Genomic DNA, 21886 nt, shown 5'->3' on the forward strand with positions numbered 1-21886 from the left:
GATGTATCAGTTTCTGTATCAATCCTGCTTCGTTTTATACATTTTCATACATGAAGAACCTCGGGAACAGATGTATGCTCAAGTAAATTATGCATTATTATTACAATCTACCAAGTGAATTCTCCTTTTGAAATTTCCAACATATGGAAATGGGACGGAATGGTTAAATAGGCCTCAATGAATTATTTTTCAAAAAATAAAAACTGAGAAAAAAGACTGAAAAAGAGCAACCAGGTAAGACAGACTGCAAGGGTTCTTATTTCAAATGCTTTAGAGATTTTAAATATCCTACAAACATTGGCAAGTATAGGAGATAAACATGTTATTTTTTGATTTATTTAATTTGTATCCTAGTTGACTGACTGATTGGGCTCGAAAAGAAACTGCTGCCCCAGCAGATGTGTGGACACAGAGGTGTGTTGTAGGAATGACTTTAGGTTGAGTGCAGATATCTTCTCAAAACTGGGTGCTGGACATGATCTGATTATAGTTTATTCTATGGACTGGCTGGTTGAGGGGAATGAGATTCTGAGTGTGAGGAGTTGGGATCTGGTTTCAGCCCTGCAGCACAGTTAGACTGCTGATTCACATAAATTTCCTCCTAAACGAGGCAGCCTGTCTTAAGTGTCTGTTAAACCATGTAGTGCCTGCACCTCCATTAGCTTTACAATAATCTGAAGCACAATAACACAATGTTTCTATGATATCACATCAGGACATTTGAATTATCCATCATTCAGGTAAAAGTCAATAATTATTCAACAAAAAATACAAAATTAACAAAGGAGATTATGTACATGATTCAAACATTTTCATCAAAAGTTAATTAACTCAGCTGCTTTCAATTAGTATTCTAGCTGCCAATAAAGAACATTGCAGTTATGAGTTGATGGCTTATCCTCATGTTTAAATGCTATCAGTTAAACTAATGGGCTAACAGTATTTACTGTGCATTAATTATGTTTATCCTATTCACTAATGGAACCAAAGACAAGTTCAAGGTGGACTTAAAATATTTACCAATAAGTACTTAACATGCAAAGTATACACTTTAATATAAATATGAGATTTAACACTTAAGACAATACATGATTATAGAAGTGCTAAATCAAGAAAGATTTTGTCCATTAATGACTATGTTCAAGCTCTGGAGCTGAAGCATTAATACAAAACTTGCTTTTGTTGACTTTAGTTTACTTACAGAAACTTCACCTGGCTTCAGATCATGATTTTGGACCTGAGCTTTAATAACCTAATTTCCTAAAGAAGTCAGAAGTCATCTGAGGATGTTTTCTTCCAGCAGTAGACTTTTACAGGCAACAGTGCCAAAATAACCTTGTTTACATTCAATTAGCAATTCTGTCCAAATATTTCAGAAGCAGTGAAAAAAAACTGGAAACCTGGAAAATTTGATTCAAAAACATTATCACAGAGATAACACCTTTAGGGCTGCTTGTAATGTATTTTTGGTCTTTTTGGTCACAAATGAATCGTTGAACTTGACATATTAGCAGCTACTCCTTGAGACATCTTTCACAAAGTTGTGACTGGCACATTTGGACGCTTGTCTTCATACTACAATCATTTGTGACACCTTTCAGGCTAGAAACAAGGTCAGAGTGGTAAAGACTCACAAATATGATACAATCACTACTCTGATAAGTGGCATGATAGAAGACACCATGGAGCAAAAAAACCCCCTAAAATCCAGACTCAAAATCGGAAGCCACAAATGTATATGACTGACTCTCATATCACATTGTGTACACATAATCTGTGTGTACAAACATCCACTTCTGTCACCCAATGCCACACAGTCTTGTAGTACTCTCCGGCTACTGTCTACCACCTATACGGTATGTAATAAAATATCCTCTTGTGAAAAGGCTGGGTGAAGAAAACTGACCACGGCCTCTATTGATCACCCTACCATTAGTGAATTTCCATTACCAGCCTGCATATACTGTAAGCTCTGTAAAACACTGACAGACTTTAATGGCCTCTCAGTCAGATGAGAGCCTCCATATTCTGTCATGTGCAGCTCGAAAGCCAGGACACGTGAGCAAATAGTAAAAGTCTATAATGGATGAAATATGGTTATAAAATGAATCCAGCTTTGCACTGGCGTGGTGATTCTGTGCTCTGCAATGACTTGTGAGAGATGAGGGATGCTCCAAGCTCCTGAAAAGAAAACACCTGTTAACAAGGAAACTGATGAGAATGAAAACATGAGGAAGTATTTAGGCTGTAAAATGAAAGAGCACTAGGGGGAATAGACTGTTTTTAAAAGGCGGATGAATCATGAATTAATGCTCTGAGGATATATTTAGATTACTGTGTGTTAACCATTCATTCCCACAGTTTGCATCACGCATGCACACACACAGGCATTGCACATACTTATTGTGTGATGAGATGACCAGGTGAGAAACTCAGCCTGTTCTCCTCTCTGGCTTTAAGAGAGCAACAGTGCTCAGTGGATCCTTTCAGACAGCACAATTCCTCCACATTAGAAGATCCCCCAAACAGTCCCAGTCAGCCAAAACGATTTTTAAAAAGAAGAAAAAAAAACAAAATAAAAAACAAAACAAAAAGATGCTCACTGTGAGCTATAGTCCAGGAAAAATTCGGATCGACAGAGATGCATTTAAGGACCGAGCTGTGTTTTCCTCATCAATATCTCTCGGGGTGCGGCGCGCACCATCCCGCATCCACTACAGCAACTCTACAGATTAAAATCATGTCCGGCCTCAAACTATGACTGCATCCCAGAGAGAATCGTCAGGGGAGCAGGATGCCTGTCATAATTTTTTCTTCGGTAGGATTATTCCTCTCATGAAATCCATCCGCCTTGAACACGCGTCGCAACACTTACACACATTTTTTTAGCAGTGGTGTTGATGGCAATCCACAGTCCCTGACATCTGGAATGAGAGAAAAACAACCAGACAGTGCTGCAGATGCTTCAGCAGCAGCAGCATCAGCATCAGCATCAGCTCGATATAGCAGCCTCTCACCGGTTTGTGCGTCTGTGTGGTACGCACGCCGGATAGCCTACAGGGCGTTGCTGGCAGGATGCTATGGAGGAAAAACACACTGTTTTGATTTGCATTGTTTCCTCCTAATCCCCTGGTCGTTTCTGACCACATGTTTTAGAATTAATTAGTTCTTGCAGACAGACTCCAGACAAATTTTATGTGTAAGTAAGAACATTTTAAGGATGGTTGATTTAAGACTGGGGCTCTGACCTAAAAGAGGCAATTACTCCTGTTAATTAAATCTATTCCGATCAAACTGACCGTCATAGCCTGTTTTGTCAAATAAGCCTCTGAGATGCCAATTTAAACCCTTTATATGTCTCATTCTGGTACTAGTTTGGGCGTCTGTCTCTGTTAAAATAAGAGAAATGGGAATAACCCTATGAAAATAAAATGTTGTGAATAAGATCCCCCATTTAAACACTTCCCTATAATCACAATACTGATACAGGTGTTCAGTTTGGCTCCATCTCTGTGTCCTGCTTCTGACAGTCAGTAGAAACACGGGGGAGGTTTTGGTGAAATTTTTAGGCCCCGCTGTCTCTTTAACGGCGCCGCACCTGCGCAGCTGCCTGGTGCTGATGCTGCAGTGCCCGGGTTATTTTCGGTAAAACAGCCGGGGTTACTCGCGTTCAAGCAGGCCCTACATGCCTTACATCACCCCTGAGAGGAAATCATTTTTAGTCAATCGCACCTGCCTCTTAATCAGACCAATTTAAAACGAGCTCTCGCGTCTCCACATGAGCGATCTCAGAAAAGAAAGACATATCTCTGTGATTTGCCTCTTTATAGCTGCTCAATAAGCAGATACCTATTCTTAGACACAGACAGGGTAACACATATAGACCTGAATCCATGATTGAAAATCCAGACTACATGTACATGAATATGACTGTATCTCATCAGAGGTTGCACTATGTTGCAGCCACTATTTTTTTTTATAACCCTGCCTTGATCTGGAGACATGTCAGCATCCAAAAAAAAAAAGATGAATGCTTTGTTTAAAGCCCCAGTGCATGTGGTGCATGACCATTTTTAAGCTTGATTGATAAATGCAGACAGATTCCAAGAAGTACACCATGTGCTACTTCCATCTATAATTCTACTTCAAAGGCCAAATCCTGATTGTGTAATGAAATATTTGCCTTGAGAAAAGAGGGATGACCTTTCCTTACATTCACTATGAATTTAAGTTTTCATGCATGAATTATCTAAAATCATCCACCATTCATAGCTTTGGATAAAACATGACCACCATCAGGCAGCTCATTAATCAACTAAGTGATCATTAACAGTCTTTCCATTCATAAGTCACCCATTAACAGTGACTGCAAACACTTGTGTTAGTTTGCAGACTGTGATTATTCAAACCCAACAAAAGCTGTCTTTGCAGAGCGGCATGGTGACTGCAGGATTAAAGGTATTCTGGGACTGGAGTTTGCAGAAATGAGGGCTACGCACAGTATAAATACTGAGCTGCTGTGATATTAGACAGACATCTGAAGAGAAACATCACACAGGATGGTGCTTAATACAGCTGCTCTCCTCTCTGTGGGCCTCCTGCTGCTGCTTATACAAGGAACTCTCGCAGGCAGAGGTGAATAATATGAGAAAATCCAACCTTAAATGATTCACTATAGTTGTTTTGTGTGTGAGTGGATCATACATAAGTGAATGTAACATTATTTGCAGGTCCAGTAACTCTTCCTATCAGACTGTCTGTGGTGAATGACCTATCCAACATGACTCCTGAGTCGTATTCCAGCTCTGTGGTACAGGGAGGTGTGCTGCTGGGCGCTCTGAGTAGACTGCAGGAAACACAGCAGGACTTCAAGTAAGACCACTGGTGACAATTCCTTTAATATCTCTGCATATCATCCTTTATTCTTAAATGTGTCTTAACTGTTTCCTCAGCATTTTTAAGCTTGCAATAAGACATTTCTACTCTTTAAGACACTCCTGTGCACACATTTCAAGGTTCACAGTGAAGGTGGACTCAGACTTTGGCCTGTTGTTGGAGAGTGTGAACGGAGTGAGTGGAAGTGAAGGTGAGGAGACGTACTGGGAGATCCTGTCAGAAAGCTCAGGAGAGTACAGCAGGCTCGATGTGGGTGAGTATCCTCCCCAGAGTTTTAATACAACATATCTGAGGAAGACTTAATGAGGCAGGAGAATTGGATTTTCTTTCACTTATTGCCTCAGCATGTCCCTTAGTGTGATTATGCTAAAATCTTATTGTATATAATCCAATTTCTACCTTATATTACTTGCTGTCATTTTAGTTAGTGCAACTACATAATTATAATAAGCCTTTTTTAATTAAACTTTGGGTAATTTTAGAGTACTTATTTGTTTTTTGGAGAAAATATTATGTACTTATAGTTCCCTATTTTCTTCTAAATGCAGCTCTTGTGTTTATTCAAAAAATGTGATTATACAATATAAGCAAGAACACTTTAGAGAAACAGAAGTCTTGTTGAAAGTGTTTTAACTTTTAATATATGTACATGATATTGGCACCAGGGGACTAAGAATCAAATTAGACTGTTCAGTACTGGACGACTAGGATGTAAAATAGGTGAGGAAAAAGGCCAAACAAATGTGTCTAATCCTGTTCATCCAGCCCTTTATTTTTTTATTTAAAGAATTCATAAAACTACCCTTGGGAAAACACTTGAGAGTCACTGCAGTCTTTCATACCAAATGCTTTGCCATGCAAATTGTGTTATTTATTGTTGTATAATGTGTTTAACCAACTGGTGAAGCTGAGGGCAAATTTTCCCCTTTATGGAGAATAAAGATGATGATTATTATTATTATTGTTATCCCTTTTCATAGGAATTGGCTGCTACATACCAAAAGAAAACGAACATATCATCCTCAAGTTCAGCAACTGGTCCCGACAGTGATGAGCCATCCTCATTGTGCAGCAGTAAATCTTCAGGGTCAGATGTGGGAGACGATCAGATGAAAACTTTATTGCCTTTTAATTCTTTACTATTATGGTTATCTCTAGAAGACAAAGTTCAAAAGTGGTGCTGAATTTTGTGTGAAAAATAAACTCTACAGTGACATCTAGTGGTTTACAAGAGTGAATTCATCTGTCAAATGCACACATAATAGAATCTGAGTCTGTATCAACATTAAACAAAGGAGCAAATATCAGTGCCATCACTTGAAAAATATAAGCAATTATTTACATTTTGTGAATGTTTGACCTATGACCTCTCCTTGTGTCACCTGAAATTCTTTGTTAGTTTGTTAGAAGTACTTTTAAAATATGCAGGTTATCAAGAATGACTACAACATATTATTACATTATGGAAAAACTCAAAGCCAATATAAGAAGAAATGTCACAGACCAGGAATGGTACTGTCCATTAGAACTGCACAACATTCTGGAAAAACACTTGGAAACAATGTGAGTAGAGGAAAGGTGAAACTTGATGATTTTATTCTGTCAAACTGTTATTAGAGGCAGTGGCTCCCCGCCATTCATAGCACATTAAAGTCTGTTTAATAACAATACAGCAGATTCAAGCATTGAATTTCTGCTTTCAACTTAAAGCCAAGAAGGTGTTGGATTAAAAAATCATAAACTGGTGGAGGTTTAATTCATGAAAGTGTTATTAAAAAGTGCTTAAATATGTCATGGTTTTAAACACTATGACACATTTAAACTTTCAGAGAAACTACTTCTTTCTAAGTTGTCTGACTTAAGGTGAGGCAGCAGTTTTTCTTTTTTTAAATTTCTTTCAAATGCAGACAACATTTCATATTCATATATTCCATCTATATGAAAATTAAGGTTTTATTCTGAGTATAAGGTCTACAGTGTTCTCCGTGTTAATTCTGACCCCTGAGCTTCCTGACCAAAGCTCCTCCCTTTCTAACAAGATTAAGGTTTCAGCTCCTTCCTGCACAGATGGACTGAGAGGTGGAGTGATGAGCCAGAGACACTAATCTCAGCGGTCTCACTTCCCACTCTCCTTGTGTTCATCTTTACTTCTACCTGTCCCTCAGAAACATAAACATGTTTTACAGACAGACACGTGTGTTCATTAACGCTACTAGTCGGTGGGATCTGTGACACAAAATTTAGCAGAGTTAATTCAACTTCTGTCTTGTGAACAATAATTTGCTTCTTGAAAATGAGCTTTTTATTAAAATAGAGCTCATCACCTGGTACTTGAGGATGACGTTTAAATTATTTGACGCTTCTAGCCAAGTTAAATTCATCTCACTTTTCTTTTCTATCTCATTACCCTTTATCACACAGAGATTAACTGAATTTTGCAGTCCGGCTTCACTCATAATTCACCACTGACTCAGAGAGATTTGAACCTGAGGCACTGAAGTCTCCTAATCATTGTGTATATTCCTATAGAAAGCAAGGAGAAATCATTATATTTAGAGTGCCAGGAATAATAAATTAATGTCCCCAAACATCCAGATTTTGGTGCACTGAGTTTGCCACACAACAGATGAAGCAGCGAAACCATAGGGTGCCTCTTCAGTGTACAAGCTGTCCATATCTTTCTCCTTCATTTGATGTCTCACTGTACAGTCAACATGCATTTTCTCCATGTTTTAGACTTTAGTTGTCAAAACTAAAAAAAAAGACAAAAATGTTATTGTATTTTTTGCAGGGAATCCCTCAAGAAAAGACAGTAAATCCAAGTTTAAAGCAATGATTAATTGCAGTCAATTTTAGACTGAGCCAACATTGCATCAGTTCAAAAAAAGGTAATCCTCTATCTCTGAGAGTGTGGTGTGGATGCTACTTACCACATGATAAAGTACAGTCACAAATGCAAGGGATACACAGTGAAAAGAACCGCTTCCAGCCCGTTTCCTTCTTGTTGCAGTTATCTATCAGGGTGCAGCCCTGTTTGGGTGGACCAAAGTAGCTCTTGTTCACACAGGTGGAGTTGCAGGTCCCATTGAGCTCCCTCTCACTGACTTCAATACTTCCTTTCTGACACATTCCTACAAAATATGAAATATGAAATCAAATGGCAAGCTGACGGAGCAGAGATGATACAATCTGTAACACTTTTTAATAAGAGAACAAATCATACACAGAAGTAATGCTTGACTAGTGTTAAACATGACTAATGATGATTTATTGCAGGAAATATAATGAATTCCTGTTGCTGAACATTAACAGAATGATCAAGTCACTATGACTTTGTGTAATTAGTTCATTCTTAATAGATAATCAATTAAAGACTGTTAATTCACAGTTACTTCATACATTAACTGATGTACTGATATACAACCAAATTACCCTCTTACATAAAGGTTGATTTCAGGACCGTGCATTTCTCAACATATTTCCATAGCTTCATGTTTTTATGAGAATAGACTCTGAGTTATCAGTTTACTGGGAAGACAGAGCACTTCTGTTAACCTTAAACATGTCTGATAATTATCTTCTAATTTGTCAATTGGTACCGGCTAGATGATTTTGGTTTTAATGCATCTTTCACTTCTGTGCTACACTCTACTGCTTTCAATTACATCACAAATATGATTAAAGAAAAACATTTTCTGCCCACTTGGGTTTATTCTCATAGAAATATGAAGCTTTCCTTTAATGAGAGAGGCTAAGCAAATGCATGGTCCCAAAGTAACTTTTATTTAAGTGGAATCCAGCTAATATATTTGCTTATTGGTCAACGTATGAACTGTGACTTAACACTCTTCAACTGATGATCTATTAAGTGTGAACTAGTCACATAAAGTCATAGTGACTTGATAATTTGTTAATCGTGAGCATCAGGAATTCATGACACTTCCTGCATTAATTCATGCATTAATTCATTATGAGTCATGTTTAGTTTTAATATCACTAGTATTTGATTTGTACCATCAAAAATCTTGTGTGATTTAATGTGGTATTGTGTTTACTCACGGAGGCAGGTAGGTTTTGGGGTCCAGAGGCCATTAGGCTGGCAAGATCTGGTGGGGTTTCCGACAAGCTTGAAGCCAGAGCGACAGGCATACCTCACCACAGAGCCCACCCACCAGTCGTTACCGTACACTACTCCATTATAGTCCACATCTGGCCTCCCACAGTTCACTGCCATAAAGGAGAAACACAAAGCAAATAATGGTACAAAGCTCCATTCAGGTCAGACATTGCTGTAGTCCAAGTCTTACCTCTGCACAGGGACTTGTAGCCAAGCCAGCAGCAGCTCGAGTCCCCACAGCGATCTCTCCTCAGCTCCTGGTGGAGAGACTTACAGCCCCCTAAACAAAGTGGTGCTGTCCCTGACCAATAGCTGTCATCTATGAAATCCAGTTCAGGTGTCCATTCTGTCTCACCTATACAGTAAAACACTTCACTTAGAGTTTTCATACACCTGAACAGGACAAATCATAAACAACCATATAATCAATAAATCAATAACTGTTCTTAATGATTGTCCATGCAAAACCCAAACTGAAAATTCACTTCAGTCTACAAGATTTAAAAAAAGATGTTATTGCCATACTGTGGTGATCTGTTCCCAAAATGCAGTGAGCTCTGTCCCATGACTCAGGAGACAAAAGACAAAACATATTGGAATAATAGGTCTTACCACTACCTTCCATCGCTCCAATCTTTTCAGGAACCTGAGAAATCACTCTTTGGAAGGACCCAAACAACAACAACTGCAGCATTTGCAGCAGTGGATACAACCTCATGACTCTCTTCGTCTGATGCAATCTGTCTCTGTGGAAAAACTGCAGATGGATCTGCGAGTTGAGGCTAAGTCATTTTGCCGTCCATTACTGGCCTATACATCATCATCATCCTTGCAAAGTCAACAGACATAAAGCCGTCAGACAGTCTCAGTAGAGCTGCGTTCACTGGCTGCAGAATGAAGAAGTAGAGCACAGTAAGTAACATTGAAACTAAGCTGTGTGTGGTGCCTAATCTTCTACACACTGCTAATCATTCTGTGACTGGGATCACAGCTTTGACAGAGGTGTGTCATCATTTAAGTCGCCTGATCGCCAGAGATTTGATTAAATCAAAGCACAAACTGGATGAAAAGATCACATTCCATTGTTCTTGTTACTGTCAAGGTTATGAAAACAATATTTTCATCGTTAGAACATTGACATTGGTAAGTACATCTTGAGTAGAGTGGTAGGATTCTGAATATATCTAATGCAGGAAAGTTTCACTGAATAAGTGAACTGCCAGGCAAAGTGTGCCCTCATTTCACTCTCCCTCAAAAACAACCAGATGTGTTTTGCCATTTGGCATTTTTGCCATCAAATCACATACATGAAAACTAACTGACCAGCAATCAATAATACAAAAAAAAAATCAGTTTTAAGTAACCTAATAACTGTTTATCAACAAGAGATCAGTCAGTTTCATACATATATGAATAACATTGATTGGGACAACAGAGCTGCACTACAGCAAATATTATCAGCAGGGGGCGCCATTGTACTGGTAAGATCTTGATATGCATCAAAAAAACATCAGAATAATTTAAAAAAAAAACTATTTCAGTGTGATTTTTGTAAACATTGAGTCAGAGGTTTATTCAAGTTGTAGATTAAGCATATAAAAACAATACAACCCAACCCTTCTTTGCTGGGGTCTATACATTTTAATTAACATGTCATTTTTGTGAACATTCAAGGATGTGGCTGATGCATTTCTGAATTTGGGTCTAACCTCTCCATCTCACAGAAAATGGTCATCCACTCAGCAATGCAGCATTAGCATTCAACTGTTTGAAGATACATTGTGTGAGACACATTAAATGAAAAAAAATCAGGCCAAGAGGTTGCACACAAGCTCAACATCATCAAAAAAAACCCCACACACATAAAAACTGGTTTATTGCCTAATATAGGCTTATAGTCAAGATGGGTCATCATTGAGAACACATCCCTTCATGTAGATGTTTTACACCTAATCTACATCTCTGTGCCAGCCCACACTAAAGGCACAAAAACTCCACAGGATTCTTTATACATTTGCCATGCATCTGAGAAACAGCACAGCAGATTATAGTGTCTAGCCATGTACGCAGGACTGTTCAAATCATCTGCATACCCTGTTGCTGAGCAGTACCCTGGAGTTGTAGCATGACAGTGTCCTCCCCTGCTTGTGACAAGCCTCCACTGAGAACGTACAGCATGCTCTCTTCCTGACCGCCCTCTTCAGTGCTGACAGTCGGCTCCTCATTCCTCTGCTCCTCCAGCAGCACCCCTCTTAGTTCCACCTGCACTTCTGAAGGAAGTGCCCCGTGGGATACTTCATCCACCTCAGTTTGACCACCATCCTCATCCTCCTGCCTGTTTTGTCTTTCTCTCATCAATTGCTCTGTCAGCTCCACACTCTCGTAGCGAATCAGCTGCAGCCTCAAGAAGCCGTCCTCGTGCTCTTTGTACCTGACACAGTGATAGGGAGGCTGTCAGTGCTGCAAGGTTCCACACATCTCAAATTCAGCATTGCTGGAGGGATTCTTGTAGGACTTACCTGAACCTAGGATGTCCAGATGGCCATTTGAACTGGTGCTTTTTGTGCAGATGGACAGTGAGGTTGTTGCCTCTGGTGAAGCACTGACCACACACGTGGCACTTGTAGCGAGCTACAAAAGTCCCCTGAAAGAAAATTAAGAGGATGACTAATTACATTTAAAAAAATCCTCTCCGAGTACAAGTTAGTGATTTAAAAGAGCCATCATTTCACCTCATGCTCTTTTTTATGGTGAATCTTCATGGTGCCGAGGGTACGAGAGGTGAAGCCACAGCCAGAAACGTCGCAGTGGAATGCCGGCTCGCTGCTGTGGGTTTCCAGGTGTTTACGCAAGTCGATCAGATTCTTACAGCTACAAAAATAAAATCAAGGGTGAGAGTATTAAGAAAACGTAAATACAGCTGCATGTTTCACAGCTTCATCTTGATTTGCATTACTGTAGCTTCACAGGATGTGATACCTGTACTCGCAGTAGTCACAGCTGTATGGCCTCTCATTACTGTGGCGGAACTTGATATGGTTGCGCAGTGATGACGGTGATGGACAAGTCATGTCACACAGTGGGCATTTGTAGTGGCTCACTGTACCAAGAAAAAACAAAAAAGACAAACCAGTGATAAGATTAAAATCATGCAAGAATACTGCAGAGCTGTTAATCATATGGTCATTTGGTAAAAAAAAAAAAAAAAACATTTTTAAGGTCAACTGATACTTATGGTTTTGTTAAACCAAGAAGTTGTGATGAAATAATTGATTTTAAAACCTGACACTTTGCCATATCATTGTAGTGATTTATTCGCTCATGGGAATCGCTGTTCACAGGATGGAGGGGTCTTGAGTTGTACTCTCATGAATATAGGATTCTCATAACAATAATTTTTCCCAAACTCAGGCACACAAGTGGCACAGGAGTGAAACCCTTGCCCACCTCCATTTTAATTCGACTGGCAGTGTTGTGGGTGGGAAGTGGGAAAAGATTTATTGCTACGCTCTGCAAAAATCACAAGCTTTAAAGGTCAATGAAATGTTCACTGTGATTGAATAGTTAATATTTCATATGAGTTATGATATTGATCTATCAAGTTGATGATCATGACATGATTGATCTGAAATCAATGGCTACCTTGCAGGTAGAAATCAATCTAAAGAATGGTGTGAAAGTGGTTGTGAGTGGCTGAAACTGTATCAGATTTAACATGCCAAAATAGCTCTTTAGTGTTTTAAGGGTTCACTTTATTTTTCTCATATACATCTTCACATTTTGGGAATTTTCTGGGATCAGCTGGTAATACTGAGAGAGCTATTATACGTGGACTGACCATGGGTCCTCATGTGGTCTCTCAGTAGTCTTTCTGTTGCAAAACGCTTGGAGCAGTGAGAACACTGGAACCTCTGACCTACAGAAACATATATAACAAATATAAGCACACAAAGGAAGTATTACCAGATTTATTTGAGCCGAAATGAAACACATTGTGTTTAACCTTGCTGTCAAAATGTCTGGAGCATAAAATGTTACCTTCCATGGCGCTCTGTCGAATTATGTGGTCGAAAAATTTTGTGTTGCTGGCGTACATCCCGCCACAGCCTGGACATGCCACTACCTTCTCCTGAGTATGGCTGCGCAAGTGCTCCCGCAGCTTAGGACGCCCTTTAGCAGTGGCTTCACAATCTGGAGAATGACAGTCACAGAACTTTTACTCAATGACCTGACATCCTTCATATTACACACAAAATGTACTCAGCCTTTCAAACCTCTGAAATCTATCTATTTACACTGACATTTCTGAACTTTAATATTAAAATAAATCATGTTTAAATACTTACCTTTCCATCCACAGCGTACTGGGAATTCACAGTCACCAGCTGGTATATCTATACACAGGCTATGCATCTCCACATGGCGGTAGAACCACTCTGGGTTTTCATACGGTGGATGCTTTGACAAATATGCAGAGAAAATTGTTTTTAAAAATGGCAAAATTATATTTCACTGAAAATTGAGTGAAGAAATCTCTCCATTTACATCGACTGGGTGCACTTTGAGGACAAGTCACTGTACTCTAATGTCCTAGCATTAATACTCTTTGCCACCAAATGTCCAAAACTGTTCAATCAAGTGAAACCTCTGTCAAGCTTACCTCACATTCCTCCCAAAGGCAGATAAAATTGTCTGGGATTTCAGGGATGATGTTGCGGTTGTGGTAGCCGATGGAGCAGCTGCCAATCTCCGGCTGGGCATTAAGCACCTGCTGACCCAACTGCTTTAGCTTAGTATGGTAACAGTGAAAGTAGAGATGTCGTCGCAACTCTTCAGGGCCCTCCACAGAGCAGAAACCACAGTCTTTCCAGAGACAGTTTCTCTCCTCTTGGCACAAATAGCAAAGAGTTTGCATTAGTGGGCATCTCTAGTATTCTAACACATTAGCTATAAAATCAAGCACCTTTAAGCTTTAACTTGGGAGTGTTTGGATGCACCTCTGATAGCTTGAAATATGCCAACATTAGACCAACCACAGGTAGACACTGTACATTATACTAGCAAAAGCATCTCACCTTCTGCTTCATCTTCTTCCTCCTCCGCCATGTTCACAGCAAGGTGACCCTCCGCATGCTTGCAGAAGTTTTCCATCAAACTGAAAGACTCCTGACATGACCCCCACTCACAGTCCAGCTTCAGTGTTTTCTTCTGGGTCCGTTTATTATGAGGCATCTCTCTGTCTAAAATGTGCTGTCTGTTTTACACCCGGCGTGAAGCTACCAGGCTGTCTCTAAAACTCTCTGCGGCTCTGATAAAACCTCACCAATAACATCCTCCAAGTATGTGACAAGTAAAAAAATTTTTAAAAAAGAGATAAACCCTTGCTTAAATACGAACTTCCGCACCGCCACTGGCTCTTCTAGAAACACAGAAATCATGTAAACATCGCAGAAGCTCTGACCGTTCAGGGCAGATGTCTCCCAAGAAACAAGGACCAGCTCCAGGGTTCCGGGTGTGATTTGTTCCGCCTCCAATTCTTTTTTTCTCTCTTTATTGTACAATAACAACAATGGCTTTAAAAAATAATATTACATACAAGGGCAATACAGCATTAATTCAGCTTTCTAAATCATTGGAAAGGCTTTAGATCCATTAACAAGTTTTAAACATTTTAAGTATAATTTGAATTTATGTCTAAAGAAAAACAAATTGGGGGGACATTTTTGCATTCTATTTTTGTGTATAAAGAACTTGGCCAAACACCAAACAATATATGACACAGAGTTCATAATTTTTGTTTTTTAAAATTAAACCAAATATTATGTCATCTCTTGAGAGAGAAGCCGGAAATGATGGGATTTTTTCTTCCAACCATTTGTGAACATGAGAAAAATATATGGTCTGTAGTTTCGATATTGTTTTCACAAAATCAACAATTGTTATCTTCTATGGTACAATGTAGTCAAAGTAATTCTTTAGAAGGATAAATGTCATTCACAATGTGAAAGCATCGACAGTCATCTCTACAATATTGTTGCAATATCGATATTGAGGTATTTGGTCTAAAATATTGTGATATTTGATTTTGTCCATATCGCCCAGCCCTAGAGAAGTCTGCAGTCTGTAGAATTTCTAAGAGTCTTATGTTTTCTCTAAATCTGGAGTCTTTGTTAGGTTTTGGGATAGATTCTAACGCTGTGTCTCATTGTGGCTGAGAGTGTACGAGTCTCAAAGATTTCTAAAAAACAAACTTTAGAGAGCAGTTCTTTTTTATCTTTCCAGAAGTGTCTGTAGAAGTCTCCTGTGTGAGACCATATGAACCTGGGGCTTTATTAAGAGAGAGTTGACCAATTACTGCATCAAGCTCTGCAATTTGTTAGTTGATTATCTGGTCATCTACCTAAGAGATATATTGTGCAATATCTCTTAAAAAAGTGTCACAATCCTTTCTTGAAAATGTAGAAACTGTAATTCGGGCTCCAATTCTTCTTTGGTGCTCGAGAGAACATGTGCGAAACCCTCACGAGATTGTAACAATAAGATATTCTAACCTCACAAGAGTTTGTCTCTCCGACTGAGCCAATCTAGTATCTACCATTCTCCTTTTGATTTAAGGTGAATTTTCAGTAATTAAATACTTATACTCCACTGTGCAATTTTGAGACTATTTTAATTTTAAGCTACTTTATATTTATACTCTACTATACGCTACATTTGAGAAGCACATGGTACATTTGACTCCATAGTTAAGTGGCAGTACTTATAATCAACTCATGCAGTGTTACATGTAAAAACCACTGACAGTATATACATGTTATATATGAATGTACTGATATTCAGTCAATTATACACCCAACACTATAAAAAATATCAGAGCCTGCCTGATACTGGACTTCTGAGTTCCATATTGATATTTAAATATTTTAAAAATAAAAAATATGGTAATTTTTGTAAGTTCCCACATAGACAGACATTGTTGATAAGGATCCCCATTAAATTTAGTTGCTAAATAAGTGTAACCAAGATGCTTTTGCACTGCAATTCCTTGTTAGTGACATATTCTACAACAATGCTAGCATTAAATAATAACACTCCTTACACTAATAAAATAAAAGCTCTTACTTGCAAGCACATTTAGGTTAAAATACTTTTGATTGATTGTAAATGACTATAATTGCTAATGGAGAATTAAAAAAAAAAATTGTGATAATAGTCAACGATACAATGTTACATTTTAATTATCTCATCTTTATTTTTTCAATCTGAGCCTCCCATCTCAACAATAAACAGTTTCTCATTTGTAGTTACATTCCTAAACAGTCCAGTGGCTGTCGACTTCACATTGATGAACCCTTGGGGAAAAAATACATATCCTTCATAAAAATACAGATATGTCTCCAGTACTAGCAAGAAAGGGAAAAACAATAAATTCCAATTATTGTAGTCAGGATACCTTTCACCTTTCAAAGAAGATTTACAACCCCAATTTCATCTAATATCCCATCTATTTACCTGTCTCCACCTATATTCTCAGTGACAGTCTTTGGACTTGCTTGTTTCTTCACTGTTTTTGTTTAGGATGACCATTCTGTGTGCGTTTATTCAGATGTATAAGCAAGAAAAAAAACTTCCTCACATGTTGCATGGATTGACAGTCATGCAAAATGAAGTGTGAGTGAGCCCTTCTATTGAGTTCTTCAACAGTAACAATTTAAGGGCAGTCAGCTTTTGATGTTGGCAGCTCTAAAGACCAAAAGTCACCCGGCTTACTCTACTTTCCTTACAAAAACCCAGTATAAAAAAATATACTTTTGGGGAGGACATTGATTATAGTTTAAACCCTGTTACCTCATCCTGTTTGTAATCCATGAGACACACAGTAGAAGGAGAATAGTGAACGGTGCTGCTGTCGCCGTTCATGATATATGAAAATGTTCTACCAATGTGAAATATAATTTCAAATCCTTGCACTGGGTCAAAGTCTGAGGCAGAAAAGTAACAGCGAGGTAATGGAATCTATTGAAAGGCATATGGACGATGAGCCTGTAAAATAGTTCCACAAAAATATCATATTTCCTCAGTCAGTGTTCTCTCAGGTTTCCCTCTCAGGAGAGCTGTCTAGACGTCGTAGAAGAGGCGCACCAGATGATAACGGATCCCAAAAGCCACTACGCTGCCCATCACCTGCAACACACACAGAAATGAGCACCCAGTGTATTCATATATTCCCCAATGACTAACACTCTTCCAGGACATTTGAGTACAGCAGGTGCTTTTGTTGTACCTGTATGATGAGCATGATGACTGTAAGATTTCTCTCATGGATGGGGCCAAGTAATTTCAGTACAAGATTTATTAAGGTCATGTTGTTGCATTCAATAAATTCATCATCTCCCTCTTGGCCTCTTCGCACCTCTAGCAGCTTCAATAACTCTGCCACCTGTTGAGAAACAAAGGCATTTTTTTTTAAATTAACCAATAATGATATAATAACAAAGAGCTGGAACACTGGTGCCAAATCCTTTCAGCTATTCAAATGGTAATTATAGCAGTAAAAAAACAAAATGTCAATTTCATATAATTATTGGGCTAATCAACATTTAAAAATTATGTGCACCACCCGGCAAGCTGATACCTGCTGGCTTTCATGAATGGGGGGGTTTACTGTTTGCTGCCTTGCATCATCATGGCAAGTCAAAACTGGACTGGGTAAATAGTGTGCAATATTACACAACATACATGTTTTACATCAAAAACTGTACACTGACGCCGTGAGTGAAATAGAGCACAGTCGACTAATCAATGGAATAAATGATTAGTCGAGAGAAAGAAAAATCAATTATCAACAATTTTATGAATCACTTTTGCCAATTGTTTTAAGTCAATTATCAAGTTTTGTCTACTCCAATGTGAAGATTTTCTGCTTTTCCCTTTGTTACCCTGATTCCTTTTTATTATATATTCATTCAAGCCCAGGAGTAAAATGTTCTCGCTTATTAAAACTGGACAATAGAAAAGTATAATTGAGTATTTAATGTATTATCCTCACTATTAATGTATTTTGTTTTGTTCAAACGCTGTAAGTTTTATGTTTTGTGCCTGAGATCCCCCTCGCAAAAGAGAGGGTCCATCTCAAGGGGTTTATCCTCTAATTACATTTTGAAATAAATAAGAACACACGAGAGAGAGAGAGAGAGAGAGAGAGAGAGAGAGAGAGAGAGAGAGAGAGAGAGAGAGAGAGAGAGAGCTTTACCGTTAGAATGAGATCTCCTAATTTAGAAAGGTCCTTTCTTTTGAATTTAGAGTAGCTCATCTGCAGTCTGCCTGTGTCTGGATTCAGTCTGTCAGTGTTGGTAATGTAGGGAGAGAGAAAATAAATGAGGAAATACAAACAATGAAAGAGCATAATAGCATACAGGATGAATGAAAGGATATCAGAGACACATTTAAGTAAATGAGAAGCAGGTTACCTGGGGAGTCTGTGTCTGGGGCACGGGATGATGTGGAAAAGCTGAGGCAAGGAGTAAACAAAGTTAACCACTTGGGGGATGAAGAACAGCAGCATTGTTTTGCTGAAGTGTCCCAGGATGCCAACTACAGCAAATGTCATCCCTGCAAAGTAGCAGAAAGTGTCTCCCACAAACACAGATGAGGGATACCTGTGACAAAATAGGTTGTAAATGGACAAAATATAAGGACTGACACATCAAATAGTCCTCTACACTTCCAAACGAGAAGAACATTTTCGTATAGAGCCGACTCAGGTTAACAGGTTTAACTCACCAGTTGTGATAAAAAAGTGCTAATGTTGTGAAGAAGAAGGGTATCATGAAGTAGAGGGAGAAAACATGGTCATCACGGTAATCTCCTGATAAATAAGACAAACAAGATACAACAAATAAAATGTCAAACCAAAAATGTAATAAAATCCTATAGTATCATATCAGTGTTCAAATCTTTTCTTCAAAGAGTGACAAGTTCTGCCAGTGTTGCTGGATTAGTCCTCACTTATTTCAAAGTATTTTCAGTTCTTTAAGGGATTTTCAAGAGAAACTAATATATAAATATCAAATACACTCATGACTTGCAGTGTAGAGAGAGATGATCTGTAATGCTGACGAGAAAAGAGATAACCACACACCACTGAGCTCCAGCAGGTTGAAGACGATGATGGAGCCGGAGATAAACAGAGCTTGACCTGACTCGATGCCGTTGATGCCGGCTAGGATGTTGATGGCATTTGTGCAGAATACCGCAAGCATTCCCATGTAGACGTAATAGAGAATACCTGTCAAAGAAAATGACAGAAAGACTTAGCATGAATGTCTCAGTTCCCATATCAAATGTTACAAGAGTAGGGAATGAACATATAGTATTACAGAGTTTTCCCCAGGTAAGCTAAGCTCTGAGCAGTTACACCTGTCTTGGGGAGGGGGGGGGGGCCCAAAAGACAACTGCTTGTCTGTCTTCTGTGGAAATATATTTAAACTACATTAATTTTCAATGGCTCCCAGTTGACACCCCAGACAAAACCACAGGCTGGAGGGATTATACGTCCCAGCTGGGCTGGGAGCATCTTGGCATCCTACAAGAAGATCTGGAGGGCATGACTTGGGTATTCTTGTATTCTTTAAACAACCAAGCAACTCACCCAAATCCAAGTGTAATCCAAACAGTGCTCTGAATGGCTTAGGTACCACAATAACTGTGTTGCCAAAGTTGGTAAAATAGACCATGAGCAGTGGCAGGGAAGCCATGGTGGGAAGGAGGAGCTTATGCCTCCACCGCAGGTTCAGCACATCATCAGCAAATCCCAGGAAGATCATGCAACAGATGGCCAAGAGGGCACCTATCAGCTGTACAAACTGACCAAAAACAACACAGGGATTAGAGTGATGACAGTAAAAAGCTAACACACAGGTTTACTACACATCAGTCAACCTACCTCATCATGTGGGAAGCCCTTGCACTGATCTCCTACAAAGCAGCTAAGGAAAGGCACTGGGATAAAGCAGAAGAGGATGATGAGGAAGACTGTCCCACTGATGACACCTTGGGACTCAGGGCTACAATCAGGGAAAAGAAAGAGAGCATCAGGGCAGCACAAATCTGACATAATATTAAACAGTGAATGACAATAAATCATAAGATATTTACAAAAATGACTCACACTTCCTTTTTAGATGTTTTGTTTAGGTCCATTCCGTACAGTCTAGCTGAGATAAAATGGTCTTTGAAGGCAGGAATGAGTTTGATTGTGGCCATGCATCCCAGCACAGACATGAAACAGTTGATCACCAGCGGCAGGACGGGTACTGGAGACATGTTTGCAGGGTTTTTTGGGTTTGTTTTTCTTTTTGGTTGGTCTGTTTCAGACAGATCAAATCACGTTTGTAGCTAATCTGACGTTGCCCCTTCAGACGATCGATGAACGAGCTTTGGCTGTCTTCACCGAGGTAAAATCATGTCATACCGTCATTTCAGAGCAGCAGACATTTGCGTAACTCCGCTGTCAGAGAAGAATATATCCATATATCACACAGATAACCCATATCATCTTTCATTACGGGTTGTTGATGGTATTATCTGTAAAGTACTTGGCTGTCTAAACTCCACGTCTCTCAGTTCAACCATAAAGTTCCGTGTTGTAGAAGATGACACTTCCGGTCACAGTCTTCAAAATAATCAGCGAGGAACTCTCGCGATTAATTTATCGCGAGAGCGAAGAGAAATCTTCAATAAATGCATATTATTTTCATATATTCTAAATATTCTATTTATTTTACAGAATATGAGAACATCTGCTTTGTTTTTAAGACAACTGTCTCTAGCTTCCTTATAATGATATATGTGTCATATTTATAAATGTAAGTTATCTACTTCTGGGCATGACATTTCATCTGTATAATAAACTTCTGCCATCTGTTGTCAAAAGCTCATTTGTGAGAGCTTCAACTATAAGCTTCATAAATCCTCAGCTGGGTCCTTCAAAGGCTCTGAAATTGTAAGCTGCATTTGAAAAAAAAGCAATTACATTTCTTTCTTTCCTTTATTCAATAGAATATCGCTTTGGTAGGAAGATATGAGGGTGGGTACATTACATTACATAATACATACATACATACATACAAAATCCAGGAAAATAATATTGCATCACTATTGAATATTGTAGTAGAATATTGCATGTTCAACATCCCACCAATAATAATGACTATATCATTCTACCATTGCAGCATTTGACTGGTGCTGTTTAAAATCTTACTATAATCTAAACATATAAGATAATTAAGGTTCCTTTTCTTGATAATTAAGGTTATTTTTTCAGTTGATTTTCACAAACAATCAGGGAAGTGACTTTTAGTTGAAGTCTTCTAGTTGAAGTCACTTCAATTGGTCAACAATAATGATTAAGAATGAAACTTCTGAAGACATGTTACTGAGTAAAATGTAGTTAACAATGATTATTGTTATTAATTTTTTAATTTTTTTGTTTTTCTTTTGATTTAATGCCTTATTGTTATTTATCTATTTCTACGTGCATTCTTTTCTGGAAAATAGTTAATAAGGTCCAAAATAAATCAGTACAACTACTACTGTTGTTTTCAGTTGTCATACAATGCAATAAAATTAAATTATGTGAATGTGAACCATCCAAAAAAGGCTCTGGCTGTGGGTGCTCTGGGCTTAGCCACAAATGTTGTAAACGCCTAAGATCTGCTCTGCAAATAACTGATCAAGTTAATAAAATCCAACTGATGTACGGTGACCTGGAGCTTTTCAAGCTCTCTTATTTTGAAAGGCTGTTTTACACTTCCTTTTTGAGTTCACTTTCCTTCCTTACTTAATTTCCCTTTTACATTCATGAAGACCCGC

At 38.6% G+C, this 21886-nt stretch overlaps 2 protein-coding genes across 2 annotated transcripts; both read right to left on the bottom strand.

Annotated features, from left to right (window-relative positions):
• Positions 1 to 10547: 10547 nt before the first annotated feature.
• hinfp (histone H4 transcription factor) lies at positions 10548 to 14320 on the bottom strand. The gene is made up of 9 exons (XM_053331997.1): positions 14089 to 14320; positions 13674 to 13900; positions 13360 to 13471; positions 13052 to 13204; positions 12852 to 12929; positions 11993 to 12113; positions 11746 to 11884; positions 11533 to 11657; positions 10548 to 11444 (listed from the first exon to the last, which is right to left on the bottom strand). The coding sequence occupies exons 1-9, from the start codon at positions 14243 to 14245 to the stop codon at positions 11090 to 11092; spliced, it is 1467 nt and encodes a 488-aa protein (XP_053187972.1). The 5' UTR covers positions 14246 to 14320; the 3' UTR covers positions 10548 to 11089.
• A 2241-nt stretch (positions 14321 to 16561) lies between these two features.
• dpagt1 (dolichyl-phosphate (UDP-N-acetylglucosamine) N-acetylglucosaminephosphotransferase 1 (GlcNAc-1-P transferase)) lies at positions 16562 to 20650 on the bottom strand. The gene is made up of 9 exons (XM_053331998.1): positions 20184 to 20650; positions 19959 to 20079; positions 19665 to 19878; positions 19155 to 19301; positions 18797 to 18881; positions 18484 to 18672; positions 18267 to 18354; positions 17298 to 17453; positions 16562 to 17197 (listed from the first exon to the last, which is right to left on the bottom strand). Exons 1-9 carry the CDS (start codon positions 20336 to 20338, stop codon positions 17132 to 17134), a joined length of 1221 nt encoding a protein of 406 aa, XP_053187973.1. The 5' UTR covers positions 20339 to 20650; the 3' UTR covers positions 16562 to 17131.
• Positions 20651 to 21886: the final 1236 nt, after the last annotated feature.

This window comes from Scomber japonicus, chromosome 13 (assembly GCF_027409825.1).
Source record: "Scomber japonicus isolate fScoJap1 chromosome 13, fScoJap1.pri, whole genome shotgun sequence".
NCBI classification, from domain to species: Eukaryota; Metazoa; Chordata; class Actinopteri; order Scombriformes; family Scombridae; genus Scomber; species Scomber japonicus.

What these genes read in the sequence shown, in the direction of transcription:
- hinfp (XM_053331997.1), bottom strand. Translation starts at nt 14,245, where the DNA reads ATGCCTCATAATAAACGGACCCAGAAGAAAACACTGAAGCTGGACTGT. An exon ending in GCCTTTGGGAGGAATGTGAG is followed by an intron (nt 13,472 to 13,673) that starts GTAAGCTTGACA and finishes TATTTGTCAAAG; the next exon opens with CATCCACCGTATGAAAACCC. An exon ending in AGTACGCTGTGGATGGAAAG is followed by an intron (nt 13,205 to 13,359) that starts GTAAGTATTTAA and finishes GTCATTCTCCAG; the next exon opens with ATTGTGAAGCCACTGCTAAA.
- dpagt1 (XM_053331998.1), bottom strand. Translation starts at nt 20,338, where the DNA reads ATGTCTCCAGTACCCGTCCTGCCGCTGGTGATCAACTGTTTCATGTCT. An exon ending in CAACCTGCTGGAGCTCAGTG is followed by an intron (nt 18,882 to 19,154) that starts GTGTGTGGTTAT and finishes CTTATTTATCAG; the next exon opens with GAGATTACCGTGATGACCAT. An exon ending in CCCAGACACAGACTCCCCAG is followed by an intron (nt 18,355 to 18,483) that starts GTAACCTGCTTC and finishes CAACACTGACAG; the next exon opens with ACTGAATCCAGACACAGGCA.